This window comes from Galleria mellonella, unplaced genomic scaffold, assembly GCF_026898425.1.
Source record: "Galleria mellonella isolate WM207_F2 unplaced genomic scaffold, CSIRO_AGI_GalMel_v1 utg38, whole genome shotgun sequence".
NCBI lineage: Eukaryota > Metazoa > Arthropoda > Insecta > Lepidoptera > Pyralidae > Galleria > Galleria mellonella.
The window spans coordinates 1,967,858-1,992,060 of record NW_026442090.1 but is presented as its reverse complement, the minus strand read 5'-3'; the positions used below and the strand labels follow the sequence as shown (position 1 = coordinate 1,992,060).

The 24,203-nt window shown below is 33.0% G+C and overlaps 1 protein-coding gene across 5 annotated transcripts in view; it reads right to left on the bottom strand.

Moving 5' to 3' along the window:
- Positions 1–4,829: 4,829 nt before the first annotated feature.
- Positions 4,830–24,203, bottom strand: part of LOC113514760 (gustatory receptor for sugar taste 64f-like) — a 58,753-nt gene continuing 39,379 nt past the window's right edge. For 3 of the 5 annotated variants that reach the window (XM_052897767.1, XM_052897763.1, XM_052897768.1), the window contains one exon: positions 12,679–12,718. In XM_052897767.1, coding sequence (XP_052753727.1) covers positions 12,694–12,718 — 25 coding nt within the window. In that variant the 3' untranslated portion in view covers positions 12,679–12,693. Of the gene's footprint in view, positions 4,899–6,364; positions 6,455–7,804; positions 7,968–8,656; positions 8,717–9,631; positions 9,781–10,709; positions 10,833–10,969; positions 11,116–11,762; positions 11,943–12,365; positions 12,485–12,566; positions 12,719–13,826; positions 13,912–24,203 lie in introns of those variants that run through there. The other 2 variants (XM_052897762.1, XM_052897761.1) reach the window with 2 other exon arrangements.

The following is a 24,203-nucleotide window of genomic DNA, read 5'->3' as shown; positions in this document are numbered from 1 at the left end:
ATCCTTATATCTTATCCCTATATTATTTTAATAAAATCTTTTTAACAGGGAAATCGTGTTATCTAATTTGCGGAGCAAAATGTACTTGTTTTGAAGAACCTGCAACTGTTTCTTTATTAAGTTAAAAAGAGACGAATTTTTTACCAATGAAAAGAAAATAAAATTGCTGTGTACTCCCGGAATAGAATAGGCCACCCCTTCCTTTCCCGTAGGTTACGTAAAAGGCGATTAAGGGAACTTATTGGTCGAAAGATGGGTAGCAGCGTCCCTCTTAAACATCACTAAAAACCTAAATGCGGTTGCCAACCCGCCTTCCAAGCGTGACTAAAACCCCTCCCTTATGGACGATGCCTTTGTTCAGTAGTGCACAGTCAGGTGATATGATGATGATGAAATTAATTAAAAACCTTATCTATGTTACTGGCATAGAGAAGAGAACAAAGGGAAAAATTAATTTAACTCAGTTGGCCCATAGCGATGCATTCATCAAGAACTAACTACGAACGAGACTGTGTAAAGGTCTACCTGATAGAGTACCAAGAATAAGATTACCAGCTTTAAGTAACAATCCACTCCGCACAATACGATTCGAGTTGGTCATCAATTAGTTTTAAACCATCAATCGTCTTTTAAGGGTTTGAATTCTCGATCAGAACTGGCTTCTAATAATGCTCGAATAAATTGAATGAATGAATAAATGAATCGGTATACTTTATGTGCTTTATACAACATCCTTACTGATATTACACTTACCTTTTAAATTATGCGATACAGGTTTGAATGCCTAATGTGTAATTCGTAGAATTAATCGTCCATTAAATGTGTTGGCAAACAAATATTCATTTCATTTACCTCATTACAATAAATGTGAAAGCGAGTATGTTTATTACCTTATAATGCCTTAACGACTTAATCAGTGACTTTGAAATTGGATATATATTGGAGATGGTTATAGGTTACTTTTTATCGTAGTTAGTAAGCAAATCCTGGTTACGCGAACAAAGTCGCGGGTAAAAACTAGTAGAGAATACTCGTAAAGCAACATAACTAAGGAATTTAATATAATTGTATAATTGTATAAGTACAGTAAGGCGTTTTTATTACTAAGAGGTAATAAAAACGCCTTACTGTTACCTTACTAACTTAGGGCAACGGATGTTGTACAAGTAGATATGTTATATAATGTTTAATTAAGGAAGTTAGAAATAACAATTTAAAAATATTAAGGGAAATAATTATAAGCATTTATATATTAATGTTAAAAACAGAAGCATATATATAATTATATATATGCTTTTTATACGTATACGTACCCTTTGGTATACGTATACGTGATACGTATACCAAAGGGAGCCTTTTTACAAAAATCGTTCGCTTAGGTACCTCTGTCTCATTCGTGTGTCAACCGTGAAGCAGTTGTATTTACATGGCTGTGTTTTGGTTTGAAGGGTGAGATATGGCAGTCAATTTACAGAGTACAGAGGCATAACACTGTATTCCTCAGGAATGGCAACACACAGGAGTATCATGGGTAAAACAGTATACTCTGTTATGTCCATGGTACTGCTCATGTCTATAGGTGACAGTTACCACTTTTTTGGTTTGCCATTTTAAGTTGCATAAATAAAAAATGTAAGTATACATATATTCAAATTAAATTTGCAAAAGATTTTATCCAAAAATACAATAATCTATCGGGATATTACAACCTTTTTTATGAATTCCCACGTGTATAATCCATACATTAAGGTCTGCAGTCCCAATATTAATCATAATTACATGTTAAATATTTACAGGTTATATATAACATTCAGTAACATTCATGGAAATAGAATAGAACAGAAAGGGAGAGCTCTGGTTACGTTATCTGGTAGAACAAACCTTACTCTCAACGATATTCGTTTACTTTTCAAACACATTTTACAAGGTTTTTATATTGGAAGTATAATTTGATTTTAAATTAATAATAATAACTTTTTCCACAACTTTATGTATATGTAGGCAACAGTTTTAACAAAACTATAAAATACTCGTATTTAATTAAAAACATATTAAGTGTTTGCAAACATTAGACATTTTTTAAAGGTCACAGTCGTCATTATTAGACACTTGATACGCCGTTAACTGTCCACTGCTGAACATATGCCTTCCCCATAAGGGGAGTTTTGCCAATAGTTGCCATGCTTGGCAGGCGGGTTAACAACCACAGTTAGGCATTTAAACATGTTTTAAGAGGGCCGCTGCTGCCCATCCCTCGCCTTTCCTTAGTCGCCTCTAACGACACCCACGGGAAAGGAAGGGGTGGCCTAATTCTATGGCGTACCACACACGGGGTACAAACAATCATACTTAATACTATTGCTATATATATTTAGAACTAGCTTTGTCCCGTGACTTCGCCCGTGATTGTATCGTAATGATGAATAGCTTACTAATATATCTTTATCAAGAAATGAAAATGCACAACCACTCTTTGGAATCAACTTCCAGCAGCAATATTTCCGAACCGATACGACAACATAACCTTCAAGAAAAGAGCATATTCCTTTTTAAAAGGCCGGCAGCACACCTGCAATGCCGTTAGTGTTGTGGGTGATCATGGGCGGCGGTAGTCACTTACCATCAGGTCAGCCGCATGCTCGTTTATCCCCTGTGTTGTAAAAAAATTAGCTATCAAATCCAAAAAGTATTTTTCAAATCCTACAGGTAGTTCAAAAGATAAGCACGTTAAAATAAATAAACTTTTCCATTTTATTAGTATATTATTATTATAATCATTTCAGCTATTGTTCTATTAGTGAATATAGGGCTCCACCATAGCCATAAGGAACGGTCCTGAGCCACCTGCATCTACTAATTCCCCGCAATGCATTTGAGGTCGTCTACTTCCCCTAGTGGGGGGTCATTCTACATTACGTTTGCCTATACAGGATCGCCAGTCAAGTACCTTTCTTCCTTACCGGTTGTCGGTTCCCCGAGCTATATGACCAGCCCATTGCCATTTCAGCTTGCTTACCCTTCGGGCTATATCGGTGACTTTAGTTTTTTTTTTTTATACAACTTAGAATGCCAAACAAGCTGACGGCCCACCTGATGGAAAGTGGTAACCGTCGCCTATAGACATGAGCAGTACCATGGATATAACAGAGTATACTGTTTCGCCCATCATACCCCCCATGCGTTGCCATACCTGAGAACTCAGATGTTATTCCTCTGTACCCAGTAAATTCACGCCATATTCCACCCTTCAAACAGAAACACAGCCATGCAAACATAATTGCTTCACGGTTAAAACACGAATGGGACAGAGGTACACAAGCAATCGACTTCTGTACAAAGTCTCCCTCTGGTGGTCTTCTTTTGCGGATATCGTCATTTTGGATTCTGTCACGCACTTTATTTGTATAGATTTAGTATCAATAAGGTACGATGGAATTGACATTATGATAATACTCGTATGTAAGTACAAAAGTCTCTAAATAAATAGAGAGAAAAAATAAATTCGGAGACTATACCTAACATATTTCAGACCATAAAGAAACTTGTATTGAACAAAAGTTTGTATAGCAATACGCAAATGCTTTTATCTTTGAATATTAAGATCAAAGATTCTTATATTATATTTTTTAATATATTCTGAAACCATACGTACGAGATAGCTGGAAAGTAGCAAGTTATAAATAGAGTATAATTCAAAAATATTATACTATATGGAATACTAGCTTTTGCCCGCGACTTCATCCGCATTACCAGGATATATTCACTGTCCTAGATAAAAAGTAGCCTTCTCCATTCCTTATAATACGTATACAGCAAATATCAAAGCGATGAGGGGTGGGGGGGGGAGGGATTGTTAGTAATGTGGACTACCAGTCCCATAAAAAACAGCCAGCAATAGACCTTGTTAAGTCGACCTCCACGTGGTTCCCCCTAGAAAACATCGTGCTGAATTCCAAGTGTGTTCATCACGATGGGCTAACTGGCCTGCCTTTTTATTCTCACTTCTCATCCTTCACTGGTGTCCCGCCAGCTTATATCGTTAGCGCAAACGAGGTTACTATTTCATTATCATATATTAACCCTTTTAGTGCAATTCATTTTTACTCATATCTACTTAAAAATGCCAAAGAAATCTTTGTCGTGTTGATGTCATTTACCCTTGTCTCTAAAAAAACTGTATCTCTTCCAAAAATTATCCAATTTTAATATTTTTTTTTACAGCAAGCTAAACAGCGGCTGATTTCACGAGCGCTATGACGCGCGTGGTACTTTTAGTTGCAATACGCACGAGCGTGATGGCGCTCGTCGGCACTCAAAAAAAAAATATCAGAGTGATTTATTCAGCCGTAAAGCGCTTAAAGGTAAAAAACAAACAAATAAACTCACTTTCATATTTATAATATTAGTAATGATTGTATTAAAATATAAAAATCAATTATAAATATGTATAGCTCCATAAATGTGCCATTCACCAGAGGGAGACTTTGTACAAAAGTTGATTGCTTGGGTACCTCTGTCCCATTCGTGTTTCAACCGTGAAGCAGCTGTATTTGCATGACTGTGTTTCGGTTTGAAGGGTGGGATATGGCGTGATTTTACTGGGTACAGAGGAATAACATCTGAGTCCTCAGTAATGGCAACACATGGGGGGTATCATGGGCCAAACAGTATACTCTGTTATGTCCATGGTACTGCTCATGTCTATAGGCGAAGGTTACCACTTTCCATCAGGTGTTTTATAATTCTAAGTTGTATAAAAAAAATCATGAGAAAAAGTAATAACACACATATATTAATGACTAATGAATTTATTAATAAAATCATTTATTGCATTATTTATTGATTTATTTATTAAACTGCAGCAACACCAATTCATAAGTGATAATGTTGCCAAAAAGCTGAAATAAAAAAAATACATTATCTTTCATCTACTTTTGTAAACAACGTCAAATACAATATATTAAACAAACTATGAAATGGAAAATTTTAAATTATCTTATTACTATACGGGACTCACATATTAGAAAACAACATTATTTTTTATCTATTTTAATTTAATTTATTACTTGTGATCCGGTCCGACTTCGCACGGGTAGATAAAATTTTCGAAAATGATAAATAACCTATATTACTCGCTAATAATGTAGCTTTGTGTAGGCAAATAAATTTTTAAAAAAACAATCAAATAGTTTGAGTTTATCCATTACAAAAAAATAAAAATAAAAAAAAAACATATTAAACAAATCTTTCCTATTTATAATAACGATACAGCCTTTATCTTTTTTTTTTTGTATTACCAGTATTAATAGAATATTTTAACTTCTTCTGTATAAATAAAACATATAGTATAATATGTAGGATGTAAATGGATCATTTAATATAAAAACTGGCATCTTTTTCTCTTAACTATTGGAATCGAACATGGCATATGATATATGAACTAGTCAATTGTTACATTCACCAAAAAACGTGACCTAAAACAAGTATCTTTAATAACTTAACTTTTATAATGTACTTTTAATATGAAACATCATTTATCGTTACTTTGTTCTTTTATTTAGTACCCACATTATCAGGGTTGACAAAATATACGCTATTCATTTTGGTTGGCATTTTGTAAATATCGCAATAATTAATAGGCATTGCATACTGTTAAAACTTAAAAACTAATTAAAAAAAATTAAAAGTAACTAATTCAAAACTTTTAAAAGTAACCTTTAAAAACTTTTAATCATCAAAGCGTAACTGCGGTTGCTAATCCGCTTGCCAAGCATGGCCACTATTGGCAAAACCCCCAAAAGGTAGGCTTATGTTCAGCAGTGGACAGTTAATGACTGACATGATAATGATGGTGACTGTATACTGTATTCCCATCAAAACGATAACAATAAATATTCTCATGCCAAAATTAATAAGAAGAGATACGAAGGATTAGCCTTCCTTAGAATTAAGATTCCTCTTGCAAAATTTTATGTAAACAAACATATATTGCAAGTTAAATAATAGCTCAACTAAACTTTTGGCTATGTTTCGGTTTGAACGGTGGATTATGGCAGTGAATTTACAAGGTACAGAGGAATAATACCGGAGTCCTCAGAAATGGCAACGTATCGTGGGTGAAATAGTATACTCTGTTATGTATATGGTACTGCTCATGTCTGGGAGCGACGGTTACCATTTTCCATCAAATGGGTCGCCAGCTTGTTTGGCATTCTAAGTAGTATAAAAAAACAAGCTCAAGCTAAATGTGTCAACAACTCGAAAGTTTAAAATAACTGTATTAGGTATAAACTTATAACGAATGACTCATAAGAGTTTACAATCATATTTTTATAAATCATTTGCAAGATGTCACTCTACTTACAGATAGTACCATCGTCCTTGTTACATAGAAGAAGTCGAGGCCTGTTAAGGCCACTTTTATATTGTTTAGCTGTGACATAAATCTTTCAACCTGAAAAATGATTGATAAAGCTCTTCTGTTTTTACTGAATATAAATTGAAAAAGATAAGGAGGCCATAAATAAAAATGACTCGAATTAATTTTATAGCCATGTTGATGGTTATGATCGAAAGAAATCTGATGACTGAACGAGTCTTTGGGAATATAACTAAACTAAAAAATGTATACGAATTATTAATATTAGGCATAGGTACTATCCGTACAGCTTCGATATCTATATGATATTTTTACCAGAGGGAGACTTTGTACAAAAGTCGATTGCTTGGGTACCTGTCCTATTCGTGTATCTACCGTGAAGTAGTTGTGTTCGCATGGCTGTGTTTCGGTTTGAAGGGTGGGATATGGCGTGAATTTACAGGGTACAGAGGAACATCTGAGTCCTCGGGAATGGAAATGCATGGGGAGTATCATGGGCGAAACAGTATACTCTGTTATGTCCATGGTACTGCTCATGTCTATAGGCGACGGTTACCACTTTCCATCAGGTGGGCCGTCAGCTTGTTTGCCATTCTAAGTTCTATAAAAAAAAAAAAAAAAGAAAAAAAAAAGATGTTTGTTATTATAAACTTTGACATTTATAATATTAACAGTATCATTAACATCATATCAGCCTTTATCTGTCCACTGCTGAACATAGGCCTCCCCCATAGACTGCCACAAGGAACGATCCTGAGGCACCTAGGGGCCTACCATGAAATGAAATTTCAAAATTTCGGACTGAATTTCGCATTTCCGTTCATACCTAAATCGAGCCAGTAAATGGAGCTTAACATTTCGTTCGTCATAAATCCTGCCATAAAAGTCCAAGGGAATAATATTTTCATATTTTTAAGTATTTTTATGTTATCACCTGTATGTTTTTTATTGTTTTTTTGGTGTCAGTTTTGTTAACATGTAATCGATGACTTAAGTAAATGTTGTGTACATCTGCTTACATAGGCTTGCATCTTGCATTTATACCAATTACAGATGTAAGCCCTGTATATCAATTAAAATCAATGTCTGTATTTACACTGTTGATGTAAAAGGTACAGGTAAAGGTAGGTAGGTAAAATAAATAAATAAATAAAAATAAATAAGTATTATGTAATTTTAACATCAAATTTGTGTTTCGTTCGGCATCGAAATTTCGGAAAACATTTCATAGTAGGCCCTCTGCATTCACTAACTCCCCGCAATGCAATAGAGGATCTACTTTCTATCAAATGGAACAATTTTGCTAATCACACCGACAAATATTAAAAAATATAGATAGTAGGTAACTGTAAACTCTTAAGATTTTAAACATTTATACTATATATATCAATGGTACTAAAATTTGATAGTGAAATACAAACTTACTTCAATATTGTATTTTGAACCAGGTATCTCATATAGAAGAGTCAGAGGCACATTAGAGGTTGAATGTACTCTCGCAGCCATCATCAATACTGTGATAGCGCGAGCAATCAGGAAACTAACGGAATAGGTGAAATAGATAGTATGCTCAATAGTATCATTGACCCTGTGAGAAAAGTACAAACATATTAGTTTTTGATCTTTACACACACGCACGTACGCACGCACGCACGCACGCACGCACGCACGCACGCACGCACACACACACAACAAGTTACACTTAAAACTGTTCTGAATTTTAAATAAAAAAATAACACAATCATATCGCACAAACGATAAAACTTTTGCAGTCTTTTTCAATCTTGACACTGGCATAATCATCGAAACCTATAGAGTCATAAATTAAAAAATATAAAACTGTGTTTTACAAAAAAAAAAATCAATTGCCAATTCAAAATATCCCATAATATTATTCCACATATAATACTCTCCACTTACTCCACTCCACTCCGGTTATGAATTGAGCTCCCTGCCGAGGTTTTCCCAAGAAACTACAGCGTGGGATTCTTCAAAAGGGTGGTAAAGAGGTTTCTTCAGGGTTGGCAACACGCGCGTAATATCCCTGGTATTGCAGGCGTTCTTAGGCTACGGTAACCACTTACCATCACGTGGGCCGTATGCTTGATTGCCACCTCAGTGGTATAAAAAAAAAACATATAATAATTACAAAATCGTTACGAAGTACACTAAAATGAATACTTTTATTGACGATTAATTAAATTCAAACATAATTTTCATTTAAAGAAACGTTCTAGAATAATCCAGCGTTTGGTCGTAATAACAAACTATACTTACAATATAATCGATTTGTCGTGTTTGCTGTGACAAGCCACAGAGCGGCCTGTTTGGCTCTTACTAAAAAAAAACATATTTAGGTAAATACACAATAATTGAAGAATTGCGTCCCGCAAAAAAATCCAACTACATTTATGATAAAGCCAGTTATTTTAATCTAAAAAAATAAACTAAAAGAAAAAAAAAGTGAACTCTAGCCGTATGTTTTCAGATAGAAAAAGTATTTTTCAAATCGGTATAATACAACTAATGGAGTTATGAAGTAACAAACACGAAAAATATGAACGAATCAAGAATCTTTTTCTGTTTGAAGCCGATTCAAAACATTGTAAAATATTGTAAAATTTTATTTATCTTGATTTATTTACAAAAATAAATGAACATAAGGATCCCTTTAGATATTATAGTCAGGAACACATTTATTTTATTTTATTAATACAAAAATTTTCTCTTTTCATTTGAACTATACATATAGGGGAAAAGGGATTGTTAGTAATGGGGAGGTTAGTCCCCATTGCTATCAATATACCTTGTCGATCCCCATGCGGTTCATTCACCTTCACCAATCATCCCTCACTGGTGCCCCGCTAGTGTATACAGATAGCGGAGACGGGGTTACCATTCTATTATCATCCATAAAACAAAACTATACATATATTGAGAGAGAGAGAGAGAGAGAGAGAGAGAGAGAGATAGAGGGATAGAGGGAGAGAGAGATAGAGGGAAAGGGAGAGAGAGAGGGAAAAGGAGAATAATTTATATAAATATATATGTACACATATTTATTCAATTTGTAGGTACTGATTTATTTATTTCTTATAGTCGAATAAGATAGATATTTCATTATTGTTTTCTCTACTATTTTGTGTTGCAGTTTGAAACAAAGCGTAATACAATGCGGTTGGCATATTCAATTTAGATAGAACCTCTACAAACAAAATATATAAAAAGAACTCTATTCTTGATACTACTCACTTTAAACTGTAAAATAATTGTACACAAATCCAATAGAAATTGCTTCCAAAGCAGGTCATGATGTATACGCCAATGTGGTCATTCACCAACTTCACGAGACGAGCAATTTTCATATATTGCAAACGGAGTTCGTCACAGGCGAAATGTTCCTGAAATGCGAAATGAAGTCTAAAATCTGCATTGGAAAATAGGAACTATTTTTCTGTAAAAGTGTTCAAAACTATATAACCTACTCGTATTATTGTATTATTGTTGTAGTATTGCTGTGTGGTTCCGGCATAGAATGGGCTACCCCTTTCATTCCCGTGCGTGTCGTAAGAAGCGATTAAGGGAACTCAATGGTCGAGGAATAGGTAGCAGCGTCCCTTCTAAAATATCGCCGAAGCCTAACTGCGTGTTCAAAATTAACCTTTTTATATATTGACAATTGTAGTTTTTTTATAAAAAAGAATAGATATAAACATTTGAAAAAGAACAAAGTATATAATACATCAAGTCAACAGACGGCATTTTTACTTACAAATAATATAATTAATAAATAATATATACATAACAAAAACCAGCATATTTTACAAACACTGCGATTGCCAATTCGCCTGCCAAACGTAGGTACTACTGGCAAAACTATGAAGGTGAATCCGGTCGTATATTGTATTATATACTTAAATGATAATTACGTACCTAATACCTTCATAAAGTTTCAGCCATTCAACTGATCGGTTATTTTATAGAATTTTATATGTATTTCTTTAGATTGATATAACTTTTTTATTTATGAAACGTTTGAAATAAAACAAACACTAAATGTTAAGTGGAGCAAACTGAATTCGCAATAGTGAAAATCGCATTCAAATCAATTAAGTCGTTTCTGAGAGTAGCGTGCACAAACGTACAGACAAACATATATACAGACAAAAAAACAGACAAAAATTCTAAAAATCATTGTTTTGGGTTCTGTTGCGTTCATAAAGTCAGGGTGGGTTTAATAGCTTTTCTGATATATCTTCTATGTACAGACAGCGACCAGTTACAATTTTATTATATGCATTGATGATATATAAAGAGAACAGGGAATTACCTGTCGTATGGCTTTCTTGAGTAGTTGATTATGTTGTACGAAATGTTCAGACAAATATATACTGATGACAATAATAATAACATCATTGTAACTCCATAAAAATGTAGATTGAATATTATATATCTGAAAAATACACAAAGAAAAATTCTTTTTTGCATTTAATAGTCTATTTTGTAAGGAACACGTTCTCACATCACGATACAACGAAGAACAAAGCCAGGGGCCACAGCTAGTCATAAATAATATTTGAAACATCTTACTTCATACAATATTCCTTTCCATAAACTATATGTGGTGTATGTAAACACCCATGGCCTGCCGTAATGGAGAAATGTCTCAGTCACGTCATAGTTGTTGCAAGCTCTCGCTACACTGTACCCATAAATTGCTGCAAGTAGATGTTCCACTGTGGACGAATTTATTATTATTTTATATAAACCATTAACTGTCCACTGACAAACATAGGCCTCCTCCTATGAGATGAGGGATGGGGAGGAGCAGTAGTTGCCACGCTTTGCAGACAGGTTAGTAACCGCAGTTAGGTTTTAAATATATACTAAAAGGGAAGGGGGAATTGCTGTCCATCCCTCGACCATTAGATTCCTAGATAAATGCGCTTAATTGAACTTACTTTATACTCAAATATGAAAATTTATAAAGATATTCGTGTGTTTGTAACTCAATGATGTTTAAACAGTTGTGCAGATTTGAATATAATTTGGTATATGAATATGTATTTGTATGGTATTGTAGTGTATTAAGTTTTTTTTTTTTTGTGGAACACAATCAAGCTTCCTCTGATCATTGATTTCATATCAGTCATTAATTGGCCACTGTTGAGCATAAGTCTCTCACTTGGGGGGTTTGCCATTACTTGTCACGCTGCTGCCTATTATTCGACTATTAAGTTTCCTTAATCGCCTCTTACGTCACCCGCGGGAAAAGAAGAAGTCGGCCATTCTAGGCCAGAACCACACGACAAGCGATGGTTTATTTTATCCTTAATGTAAGATCATAATTTCAAAAGTTTTGTGTGATATAATAACAAAATACCTGAAGCCAGAGTTAGAACGACTATCATCGCAACATTACACATTATGGCCACGTTTCTATTTTGAGGAGGTAGTTGGTGTTCAATTGTTTCTATTATTACCATAAGTTTAGACCAACGACGTCCAATATTGGCCAATATTATCACGGATGCCATACTCAAAGTATGAAATAATAAATTAGCTGAAATGAGTTATAAATCTTATTATTTATATATTTATTCTTTATGACACAATAAAACTTTGTACAAGTGGCAAGCTTAATGCCATATGGCATTCTCTACTAGCTAACTATTAGAAAAAAAAAAAAACAGAAAGCCTACGAAGAGCAGTAGTCGTGATATAGATGTGACATAATTATTGTAATACACTAAAAATATTATACATACACATAATACATAAGAAATACACAAATAATACATATAATAAAATAATACAGCGATAAGCATTATGAGATATAGTTACTATTGAGTAATTCGTAGCTAAAACTGTTTTTATTGTTGAACAAGTTATTGAAAAATTATCTTACTAATTCAATAAAATTGTAATTAACAAACTGCATGACTGGGTCAGTCAGTCAGTCAGCCAGCAAATTTTTAATACTTACTAAAATTGGCTATAGACATGTTGTTTTCTAAAAACCAACGAAAACTGAAGTAAAACATTGTCACTTGACCAAATAAACTGGCAAGGTATATTAAAGAGTACGGAGACAGGAGAGTGAATCTGTAAATTAAATTACTCCTTATAAATATGAAAGCTAATAAATCATAAAGAGAAATGAGGTGTCTAAATGTATAATATTTACCTGAGTCCATCAATCCGTTGGTTGGTAAGACCATTTAGAGGTAACAGGCCCATTATTCGACCACATAGCAAAGTCCATCTTATTACTGCGTGTAGTCCTCTGGACTTCGTTTTCACTATTTTGAGTCTCATTTCGAGATCACGAGGTTTCGACTATAAAGATATTAGAAACATATTTTTTTTATTAATCAAATATTATAATAATAAATAAAATTTTATACGATGTATTATTATTTTATAGTATTTTATTTTGTTTAAATAAATATTGGTTATTTGATTAGACTTTTTTTGTTTAATTTAATGGCAGCCGAAGCTTGATAGCTACTTTGGAAGGTTATGTAACTTTTGGTAATAATAGTGGTGGGTAATCTTCGAGTGTTGGCAGTCGTATACATACTAATGGTAGCGGAATTAAACAATATAATTCGAATCAAATAACCCATGATATGTACTTCCGCAAGATAATACAGATAAAAAAAAGTTCAGTAAAATCCTATAGAATTATAAAGAAAAAAAGAATGATTTTTTTATCAAAGTAATTAAAGATTATGCCGTGCGGTCCCGGCATTAAATAAGCCACCCCTTCCTTTCCCATGGGTCTCGTAAGAGGAAACTAAAAGACAGCAGGGATGGGCGGCAGCATCCCTTTTTAAGATATATCTAAAGCCTAACTGCGGTTGCCAATCCGCCTGCCAAGCTTGGCAACTACTGGTAACCCCCCATGGAGGAGGCTTATGTTCAGCAGTGGACGTTAAAGGCCTGATATGATGATGATGAATTAAAGATAGTGTCGCAAAAAAACCGACTTTAATTGTGACAAAATCAATTTTTGTTATCTAAAAAGTAAACTTCTGATTGCTTTTGATAAAATTTCTATAGAATCATCTGTCAGTATATCCTTTAAGATAAAAAAAAAATCCGAATCGGTTAAAACATGACGACTTCTACCGTGAAGCAGTTGTGTCTGCATGGCTGTGTTTCGATTTGAAGGGTGGGATATGGCGTGAATATACAGGGTACAAGGATAACACCTGAGGAATAACACCTGAGTCCTCAGGAATGGCAACGCATGGGGGGTATCATGGGCAAAACAGTATATCCATCAGGTATTTCCGTCAGCTTGTTTGCCATTCTAAGTTGTATAAAAAAAAAAACATAAAGAAAAATACAACCGAATTGAATACCTCCTTCTTTTGGAACTCAGCTGAAAATACATGTAATACAAATAAGTATTAAAAAATAAATTAGGCAACAAACTTACCAGACAACGTTAAATTGTGTCTGACATAACACGAATAGGCAAGTTTGTCATTTCACTCGATAAAACATGTTTATTTAATTCAAGGAAAATAGATATCAGCTATTCGTTTTGACTCTACAATAAACAATTTTGAATATTATGAAATTTGAACCGTTACCTTTAGGAATAAAGGTGGAAATATTTCTAAGGCTGTCTTATCTAGGCAGTAACTAGTATAAACAAGTAAACGTCATTCAACAAACCGTTTTGTTAAAGATATATAGTACATTATGAAAGCAATCGATCTAGGCGTACTTTTTTTATTTTTATCTTCTGAAGATTATTTAAGCTATATATTTTTAGAATTTTCAATTAATTTCCCTTGGAAAATTTGTATAAATTTTATTAGTGAATGTATATTTTAGAAGCTAACCGGTTGACTAAATGGCTAGAATTTTATTTATAAATTATTTTTATAATACATTTGCATATATATATTTGCTAAGAAATAATCTTTGAAAATTCCCACGCAAACGGGACATAAGAGATTTGTACAAACAAAGCCACGGGCAACAACTAGTTCTCACTAATATAATAAAAGTGAAAGCTGCTAAGAGAACAAACAAATAAACTCATTAATTATTTGTTGTCTCTTAGTGGCTTAACGGCTTAACCAATCGCTATGAAATTTGGTACACGCGTTCTATATTTTTTTTATACCACTGAAGTGGTGAACAAGCAAACGGCCTATCTAATAGCCAATTACTGTAGCCTATGAACGCCTACAATACTAGGGGAATTACGCGCCTTGCCAGCTCTGAAAAACTTCTTTATCTCTTTTTTGAAGAACCCCATGCTGTAGTCTGTTGGAAAAATCTCGACAGGGAGCTCACTCTATAATCTGAGTGTTCGTGGGAGGAAACGTGTCTGAGACTGTGCGCGACTATCTAGGCTTTAGGGCATGGGGGTGAATTCTGTCGATGGTAAGCTGTACGATGGTAGAAAGTGGCCCTGGACATCATATTGAACAATTCCTCTGAGCACAGGATGATGATTCAAAAGGCATAGACTACTTTTTATCCCATTTAATAAACATACCCGGTCACACGGACAAAATCGCGAAAAGCTAATAATATACCTATAAATTTATTAAAAATTAAAAAAAATCCCCGACATAAAAACCAATAAAAAAACTGATGACCTTGAAATGCCTGAACAGATTTTCATAAATTGTAGCTAAGAATTATCTCGATCATGTCAGATTTCAAACAAAACAAAACCATATCATAATCGGTCCATTCATTTAGTTAAGAGCAACAATACCATAGACAGACACATAGACACGTCAAACTTATACCTCCCTCTTTTTGCAACGGCGGTTAAAAAAAACCTGCATTGATTATTTCGAGTAACAATAAATCAAGTAAAAATACGTTATATTGGTAATTATTTATCGACTACTTCTTACAAGTAATAAGTCATTGATAATTTATATTGACAGAAATGCCCATGTTTGTGTTTTGTTTTCATCGTTTCTTGTACTCGTATTAGAGGAATTTAGTATCAAAACCTCTATGAATAGAGTGCATAATTCTATTTAGTTTATATGGACTTAACAGCTATTTACACTGATACTTATTATTGACGACCAGCTGATGCAAACTCTTTAGACTTTATTATACTTTTTATATACATTTACTTTTAGAATGTTCTTATTATTTGTAATTTCAATTTTATATTTTTTGACATATGTCATATTGTTCTGTTCCTTGCTTGCTGTTTAATATATTTATTTCGCTACTAAATTCCGTGTCTACATCATGTCATCACCTCATCACAGTCCACCGCTCCGTAATACAGTATAGTTTTATGTCTATTTATTTTATTAAATTAAAAAATCCCAAGTTTTATTATTTTTGTGACAAATCGTAGAACTATACTGATATAATCCCTTTTATAGGGGAGGATCATGTTCAGCGGTGAACAATCAACGGCTGCTATGATGATGGTGATGATGATTATTTTTGTGTTCATTAAGCGATTTATCAGCCAAGTGTGAACCAAGTTGTAATTGTTTTCACACTATGATTTGAGATTGGTCACTGGTTATTTGATTAGAATTATTTTGTTTAATTCCGCCATCATTATAGTATGTGTGTGTTACCATTGGGCAGCGTCTCTCTTAAAACATTACCGAAGCCTTACTGTGATTGCCAATCCACCTGCCAAGCGTAGCATCTAATGGCAAAACTCCCCTTATGCAGAAGACCTATGTTCAACAGTGAATAATTAACGGCTGATATGATGGAGACTGGAGATAGAGATTGTTAATTTTTATTATAATTATTTTCTATGATGTAAGTAATTTTCTATATGCCATACAAATATGGCATTCTTCTCAGTATCAACGAATTTCGTATTTTGTACTGAATATTGACAAATTCGACATGATTGAATAAATAATTAAATACATATTAATTAAATATTTATTCAAAGCTGTTGGATATTACATAAATAATTTAAGATTATGTTCCACAAAAAAAAACCAACATCAATTGTATGAAAACCAGTTATTTTAATTTTAAAACTAAAGTATTAAACTGATTTTGATAAAAAATCTATGGAATAAATGTGTAAGTTAAATCTGTTTAATCTGTTAGTTGTTTTAGATAAAAAAAAAGAATCTTTCGATTCGGTTTCTAACTGACGGAGTTATGAGATAACAAACATGAAAATACAATCTAATTGAGAACCTCTTTTTTCGAAGTCGGTTAAAATATTTTCGTGATAAAGGTGAGTAACTACTAACTACTAACCCATTAAAATACAATAAAATGACAATACATACGGCCTAATTCACACATTTTCGAATAGACTATACTCTTTTGTTAATCTAATAATTCTAAAAACATTAGAGAGACTGAGTAAGAAATAGACATATGTAAAATTATTTTATGTCTTTCGGATTAATAAAGTTGGTTTTCTTTTTATCACCATCACCGCCACTGGAGGATTATTCCTAAATTTAATAAAAAAGAAGACATGTCTTTTATGTCGTTCCATACATAAAACTAAATAAGGTTATTCTATTACAACTTCCCTGTATGAACGTCTCACGTTAGAGTGAATTAATCTTCTACTCCGTTTACTTACAAAGCATTCCGTGCTTATATAGGTACCATGTATATTAAACGTATTTCCGCTGTAAGGTGTCTGCACACGTATCGCTTTACCATCCCTTTATATTTATTTCCATTTTATATTACAAAGCAAAGGAAAGTTAGTAGTTATTTAATTAGAAAAAAAAGTCTCTTGTGTTCCATGTTTAAATAATAGCGTGTAAAAGTATTTTTATATGACATTTGAGTGTAATTTTATAATAAGATACGTTGACAATTTTTTTTAATTGAATGTTATAGATTTATTTATTTATAACGGATAAACTAAAAAAATACTAAACCGATTTTGAAAATTCTTATACCTATATATATATATATATATATATATATATATATATATATATAGGTATAAGAATTTATATATATATATATATATATATATATATATATATATATATATATATATATATATATATATATATACAACTTAGAATGGCAAACAAGCTGACGGACCACCTGATGGAAAGTAACCGTCGCCTATAGACATGAGCAGTATCATGAACATAACAGAGTATACTGTTTCGCTCATGATATCCCCCATGCGTTGCCATTCCTGAGGACTCAGGTGTTATTCCTCTGTACTCAGTAAATTCACGCCATATCCCACCCTTCAAGCTGAAACACAGCCATGCAAACACAACTGCTTCGCGGTTGAAACACGAATGGGACAGAGGTACCCAAGCAATCGACTTTGTGTATTATATAGGTTATATAGGTGAAAATTATTTGTAAGTTAAATTATCGGAGAGTAATGTAGGCTATATTTTGAACAAGAACTATATTATGAATGAGCAAGTATTCAAGCTGGATCATGTAATTAATTATGGATATTGAACAACTATCAATTGAGTCCCAAACCATTACCAACATGGGCTGACTAACCCCATTCATTCTCACCTATTATCGTTGTACCGTTGATCATTATTAATTTTACGGGCATTATTTCAAATATCTCAAAACTTTTAAAAATGAATGTAATTATAATTAATAATTGAAATAATTTAATGTATGTATCATTGAAAAAACAAAACGGCCGTATGGTATCTGCATAGGATCCCCTTCCTTTCCCGTGGGTGTCGTAAGAGAAGACTAAGAGAGGGCAAGGGACGGGGAGCAACGTCCCTCTTAAAACATCTCTAAACCGCAACCGTCTGCCAAGCATGGCAACTACTGGCAAAACCTCCAAGGGAGAGGCGTATTATGTTCAGCAGTGGACAGTTAAAGAATATGAATCATTGAAAAATGAAAGTCTTCTGAATAAAATCTTCTAAATTTGAATTATTAATTAATTAATTAATTCTTTGTTCCTTAAAATGAATGTAATTACAATTAATAATTGAAATAATTTAATGTATGCATCATTGGCAAATAAAATGTACTTCGATGTAAATAAAATAAATGTAGTTTCTTAATTTTACCTCGTTATCCCATCCCTAACCGGTACCCGGACCCCGGACCCCGGACCCCGCAGCCATAAACCAATAGGACAGGCGTTAAGGAACGTCTAGATGAATTCCAATAAATGGACTGTCGTTATATTCGTCTTATCTTAATTTGATGGGAGTGTAAAAAATGGTGGTAATAAATTGTTAAAAGTTTGAGACATTGTCTTTACTAGAGAATTTGTACAAAAGTAGACTACTTGGGTACCTCTGTCCCACTCGCCTGGCTATATTTTCATTCAAAATGTGAGTAATGGCAATGCATTTACAGAGCCATACCTTGTACTGGCTTAGACTCGAAATGTCACTGAGTATACTGTGATATCATCCTGTGATATCATTCTGTGATATCATTCCGTGATATCATTCAGAGATATCATTCTATTATATGCTACTGTACTTGTCTATAAACGACGGTCACCACTTTCCATCAGGTGAGACGTCAGTTTATTGGTCTCTTTAAAAATATCCTCAAAGCCAAACTGCGGTAGTCAATCTATTGGCAAAACCACTTTATGAGGTCTGAAAAGGTATGGTAATCATGTCGAGTGTTACATTCATCACAGGCCACAGACAAAAAATGCCTTTGATTACAAATTAGAAATTAAAGTCGTGAACATTTTTTTTTATTTTGCCTCATGCATTAGTTGAATGCAGTCTTCCAATGTGACTGTGCCTTTAAAAGTAAATTCTTTCTTAGATTATACTCGGCAAGCGTCGCTCCGTAATTTATTTGGTTCGAGCGAAGAATTTTAAATTACCAACCACTTATCTTACGAATACAGTTAAAATGACGATACTTATTCTAATTATGACATTTAAAACTCTCAGATCTCATTAACTTATGATCTCATCACTTTAATTTATAGATTTGGACTTTTATATATATATAATATATGTTTATATATGTATTAAATTCATGACTAAATAGTTGGATGGATCGGAGTGAAATTTGGTACACTACATGTGTAATATGATCCATAGGATAATCTATAGTATATAGATCCACACGGGCAAATCCGCGGGATAGATACAGGAAAACTAATATATCACCGATGAATCAAGATTTCCTAAGAGACCAAAAGTATGGAAGCTAGTATTTAAAAAAAAACATTTATTGACAGAAAACTCCTTTCCATTTTAATCTTTTCGAAAACAGACTTGACATATTTTCATATTATAAATTTCATACATATATCCACACAAACACACATACACACAAACATATGTATATATGTAAATGTATACACACACATATATATATATATATATATATATATATATATATATATATATATATATATATATATATATATATATATATATTGCATGTTTCCAAAAATTCCATCGAAAAAATATGTCCCCTTCGTAGAAATATTTCTTGTGATATCACAAAGGTTTATATACTTGTATACTATAAGAAATAAGCATATAACTAACAATTATGGATGCCTGCAATATCAGGAATGTCACTGGCGTGTTGTTACTCTGAAGAAACTTTTATGTCCTTTTCTAAGAACCCTATACCACATTTGTCTCTAGACAAAACTTTGCCAGGGAGTTCATTTTACAATCGTTCGTTCCATTTACCTTAAAAATGTGTACAGCACGCACAAAACCACTAGAAAAAGTAAGTATTCGTGGCAAATTTCTTTTTCAAGAGAAGAAAAAAACTAGTGAAATAACACAGGTGCAGAAAACATGCGGTAGGTACGTCGTAAACGGAACAATTTGCTAAATGTCGCCGACGACTTCCAAGTAATCATAGGAACAGGCCTTTTAGAGCTGTGCCCTAGAGGAAATACTTCCGTTGGTGTGAGTATGCAACGTGCAGACTGTCAACTCTAAACTAAGAAAACTAAACTAACTAAAACTAAAAAAAAATATTTTTTGTTTAATGTTACTCATATTATAAATGTAAAAGTGAGTTTATTCGTTATAACTTGGCGTATTAACGGCTTAAATAATCATTATATCATATTGAGATGGAGAAGGACATAGGATACTTCAAATCCCGTTCAGTACACGTCGTGCAACATTTCTAATATTCTGCAATAAACTCTGTACTACATCACATATTTTATTTTCTTCAAAATTCGTCCATTAAACAATGCAATGCTTCTGTCTGTCTACCCCAAAAGAAGACAAGCGTGACAGATATGTAAGTATGTAAATAATACATAATTGTAAAACAATAGAACATACTTTTACTTTTTTTGGAATATTTTTGAGTATAAGTGTATAATTGTATCCGTTTGACATGGCAGATATTTGATTTAAGCATTCACAGATATAGCCTTTATATTAATTGTATACTACTTTTTGTAAAAATTATTTACATACTTATACATAGAAAAGTGTTGTTTCTAATTAGAGAAAATAAAAAAAATAATTATGGTATTTCTTAAACAACCTTTTTTTTTCTTGTATTAAAAGAATTTTATTTCTGTCTACATAAAAGTATTCAAAATGAAAGCCACCTATTTTAAAAGTCGGTTTAAACTAATATTAACTATAGTATATAACAATACAATAGATGTACGGTTACATATTCCGTGACATAGCCTACGTGTTGTTTTTTGTCGAGGTCAATGATCATATCCCAATTTCAAGGAAAGTTGTAAAAGTAAATAATTACCAATATAGTGGCTCTCTGTTAGGGCTAATAACACCATTGCTAGCAAAATACCTTATCTGGTCGACACGGTTTCTTTTAGAAACTATCCTAGCTAAGTATTGTTGAATTCGTCATGATGATGGGCCAGCAGAAATTCTTCCATCCTCGCCTATCATCTCTCACTAGTGCCCCGCCAGCGTATACTGATAGCACAAAAAGAATTACCATTCTATTATCATCCATTAATCGAAAATACCCTCTGTTACATTTTAATCACATGTTATTATTGTGCTAGTCCATGTGTACAGAATGTGTTCCTTACGACTATTATGTGAGGGAATTGAAGAAGATTATTTAAAAATTGCATTGCAATGCAATAATAACATAGATTTTTATTATTTTTATATCAAGCGTTAACTGTCCACTGTTTCACACGGACCTCCTTCATGGCCCTTCCCATTTTGCCAGAAATTTCCGCTTAGCAGTCGGGTTGGCAACCGCAGTTTGGCTTTTGCTGATGTTTTAAGAGTGACGCTGCTGCCCATTCCTCGACCATTAAGCTCTCTTAATCGTCTCTTACAATACCCACGAGAAAGGAAGAGGCAGTTCATTCTATATATATTACATACATTTCATTTACAAATTCATTTTGTTAGACCAATGCACCACCACTTTCTCTCTCTCTCTCTCTCTCTCTCTCTCTCTCTCTGTGTGTGTCTGTCTCTGATTGACGGTATGGTTGACTAGTAAGGAATGACATCAGGCATTAACTCCGCTTTGTAGACGATAACCATTGCCTATAGACATAAACAGTACCATGGACTTAACAGAGCATACTGTTTCGTCCATGATACCCCCCATGCGTTGCCATTCCTGAGGACTCAGGTGTTATTCCTCGGTATCCTGTAAATTCACTGCCATATCCCACCCTTCAAACCGAAACACGGCCATGCAAACACAACGGTTTCGCAGAAGAAACACGAATAGGACTGAGGTGCCCATGCAAACGACTTTTGTACAAAGTTTCCCTCTGGTAAAAGTTGTTATTGTGACAATTTCGCCACCGTATTATGTTCATGTTAACTTCAGCAGCAGACAGTCTACTTAGTAACGGAACTCTGAACACACCAAGAGGCAAATTGTTCAGTTCAATGAATATTATCACTGAGTTTCGACTTGTTATACTTTTTACGACTTATCATGTACTCGTATAGTATTTTTTTACTGAACTAGGTGTTTTTTTTTTTCGGAATTCCATATCACTGGTTAGTTAATTAGAATTATTTTGTTTAATAAATAGTAACTAGTATAGAAAAATATTACTATTTGTGTTTTTCATCTATACTATATTTATTTATTTATTTATTTATTCATTAGTACAAATATGTGTACATGGCGGACTTAATGCTAAAAGCATATACTTTACTAATATTCTGCATTTCATTTAAGAGTTTCCTCTTGTCGGTGCAACTAATTCATGCATCTTCCTCCAGCCAGCTCTATCCCAGGCCATGTCCTTGATCTCCCTATACGACATGACACCTAGTGTTATTTATTTATTTACTTACACTTTATTGCACCAAGTAAAAAGAGAAATAACAAATACAGTAAATATTAATGAGAAGTGATACAAAAGGCGGCCTTATCGCTAAGCAATCTCTTCCAGACAACCTTTGGGTTTGGGTAGCTAGTGTTTAATAATATAATAAAATATTATAAAAAAGAAAAATTTGATTGTTTGTAATAAAATAAAAAATAAACTCAAAAACTACTCAACCCATTTAAAAAATCATTTCACCTATATAATGTTATATTATTATGGAGTGGCTTCCTTACTAATATTATAAATGTGTGAGTTTGTTTGTTACCAATTAGTGCCTTAGCTGCTTAATCAATTAATATGAAATTTGGTATACAAATACTATATATGATGGAGAAAGTTATAGGCTACTATTACCATGGTCAGTGACCATATCTCAATAACACAGACGAAGTCACAGGTAAAAACTAGTAGACTGACTATACACATATGATTTTCAATAATTCTATAACCACTTGCAAAATCGGAATGAACTAATTTGATATAATAAAATGCCTATATTACGTATCGATATTAATAATATTGAGTTTCATTACTGATACTTTGCTACCTCACGTCCATGAGACTTATGGGGATTAGTTCTCACGCGACATGATTGATTGATTGGAATGTAGTTACCGATTAATCTATAGAATTTCATAGTTAGATATTTGAACGAAGTAAACATTAATAATATCCCAAATCATCATGATAGTTATATCAACAGAACAATTTTTTCATAAGCAATAATATAACAATTTTTTTTTCTGAACGTGTTTGCTGTTGGCCGTGAGTGGCCTTTACAGCTTCACCGGACGCGAATGCAGGGGCGAGTGCTGAGTGCACTCCAAGCCCGCGAGAGCGGAGCGACAGAGGTGTCGACTCTTTCTTATGGACTGCGAATAATATAACAAATTTAAAGACAATTCAACCATTAAATTTTTTTCACCTGCAAATTACGGAAACTTTATTTCATACTATAATTAAATATTTTCTTTTATTCCGTTGACAAATGCCTCTGACTATCCCCTCACATTATAATTTACATTATATTATTACAGTCATAAGACTTTTTTTTTTATTTTTCCATCTCAAAAACATCAACTACGTTTGACTCTAAAAATTTTATGATCTAACTTCGTAAAATCTATCCTGATAGGGTGTTACTCGAGTTAATTCGCAAACCTATAAAGTTGAGCACGTACTGTATTTATAGACTAGATTCATACTACAAATTCAAGTTAAGTCGATTTGGGAAACAAAGTTTTATAAATTGACTTTGGGCCTTAGATTATATAGGTAGAGCATCAAGTGTAAAAAACGGGACAACATCTAACTACAAAATTAAATTTGGTAGATGTAGCCAAACGACAAATCAGCTGACACATTTTTTTTTAATTAAAACAGACGCACTTTTTTCAGTGTTGCTAGTAATTAGATAAAAAACTTCCCAAATCAAATCGATTTTTAAATTTAAAAATTCTAATTAGAATTTGAATTAGGGACTATATTTCTGATATAATATAAATATACAAATATACATATTACTTACAAATTAATATACATGTATTATGTAATTAA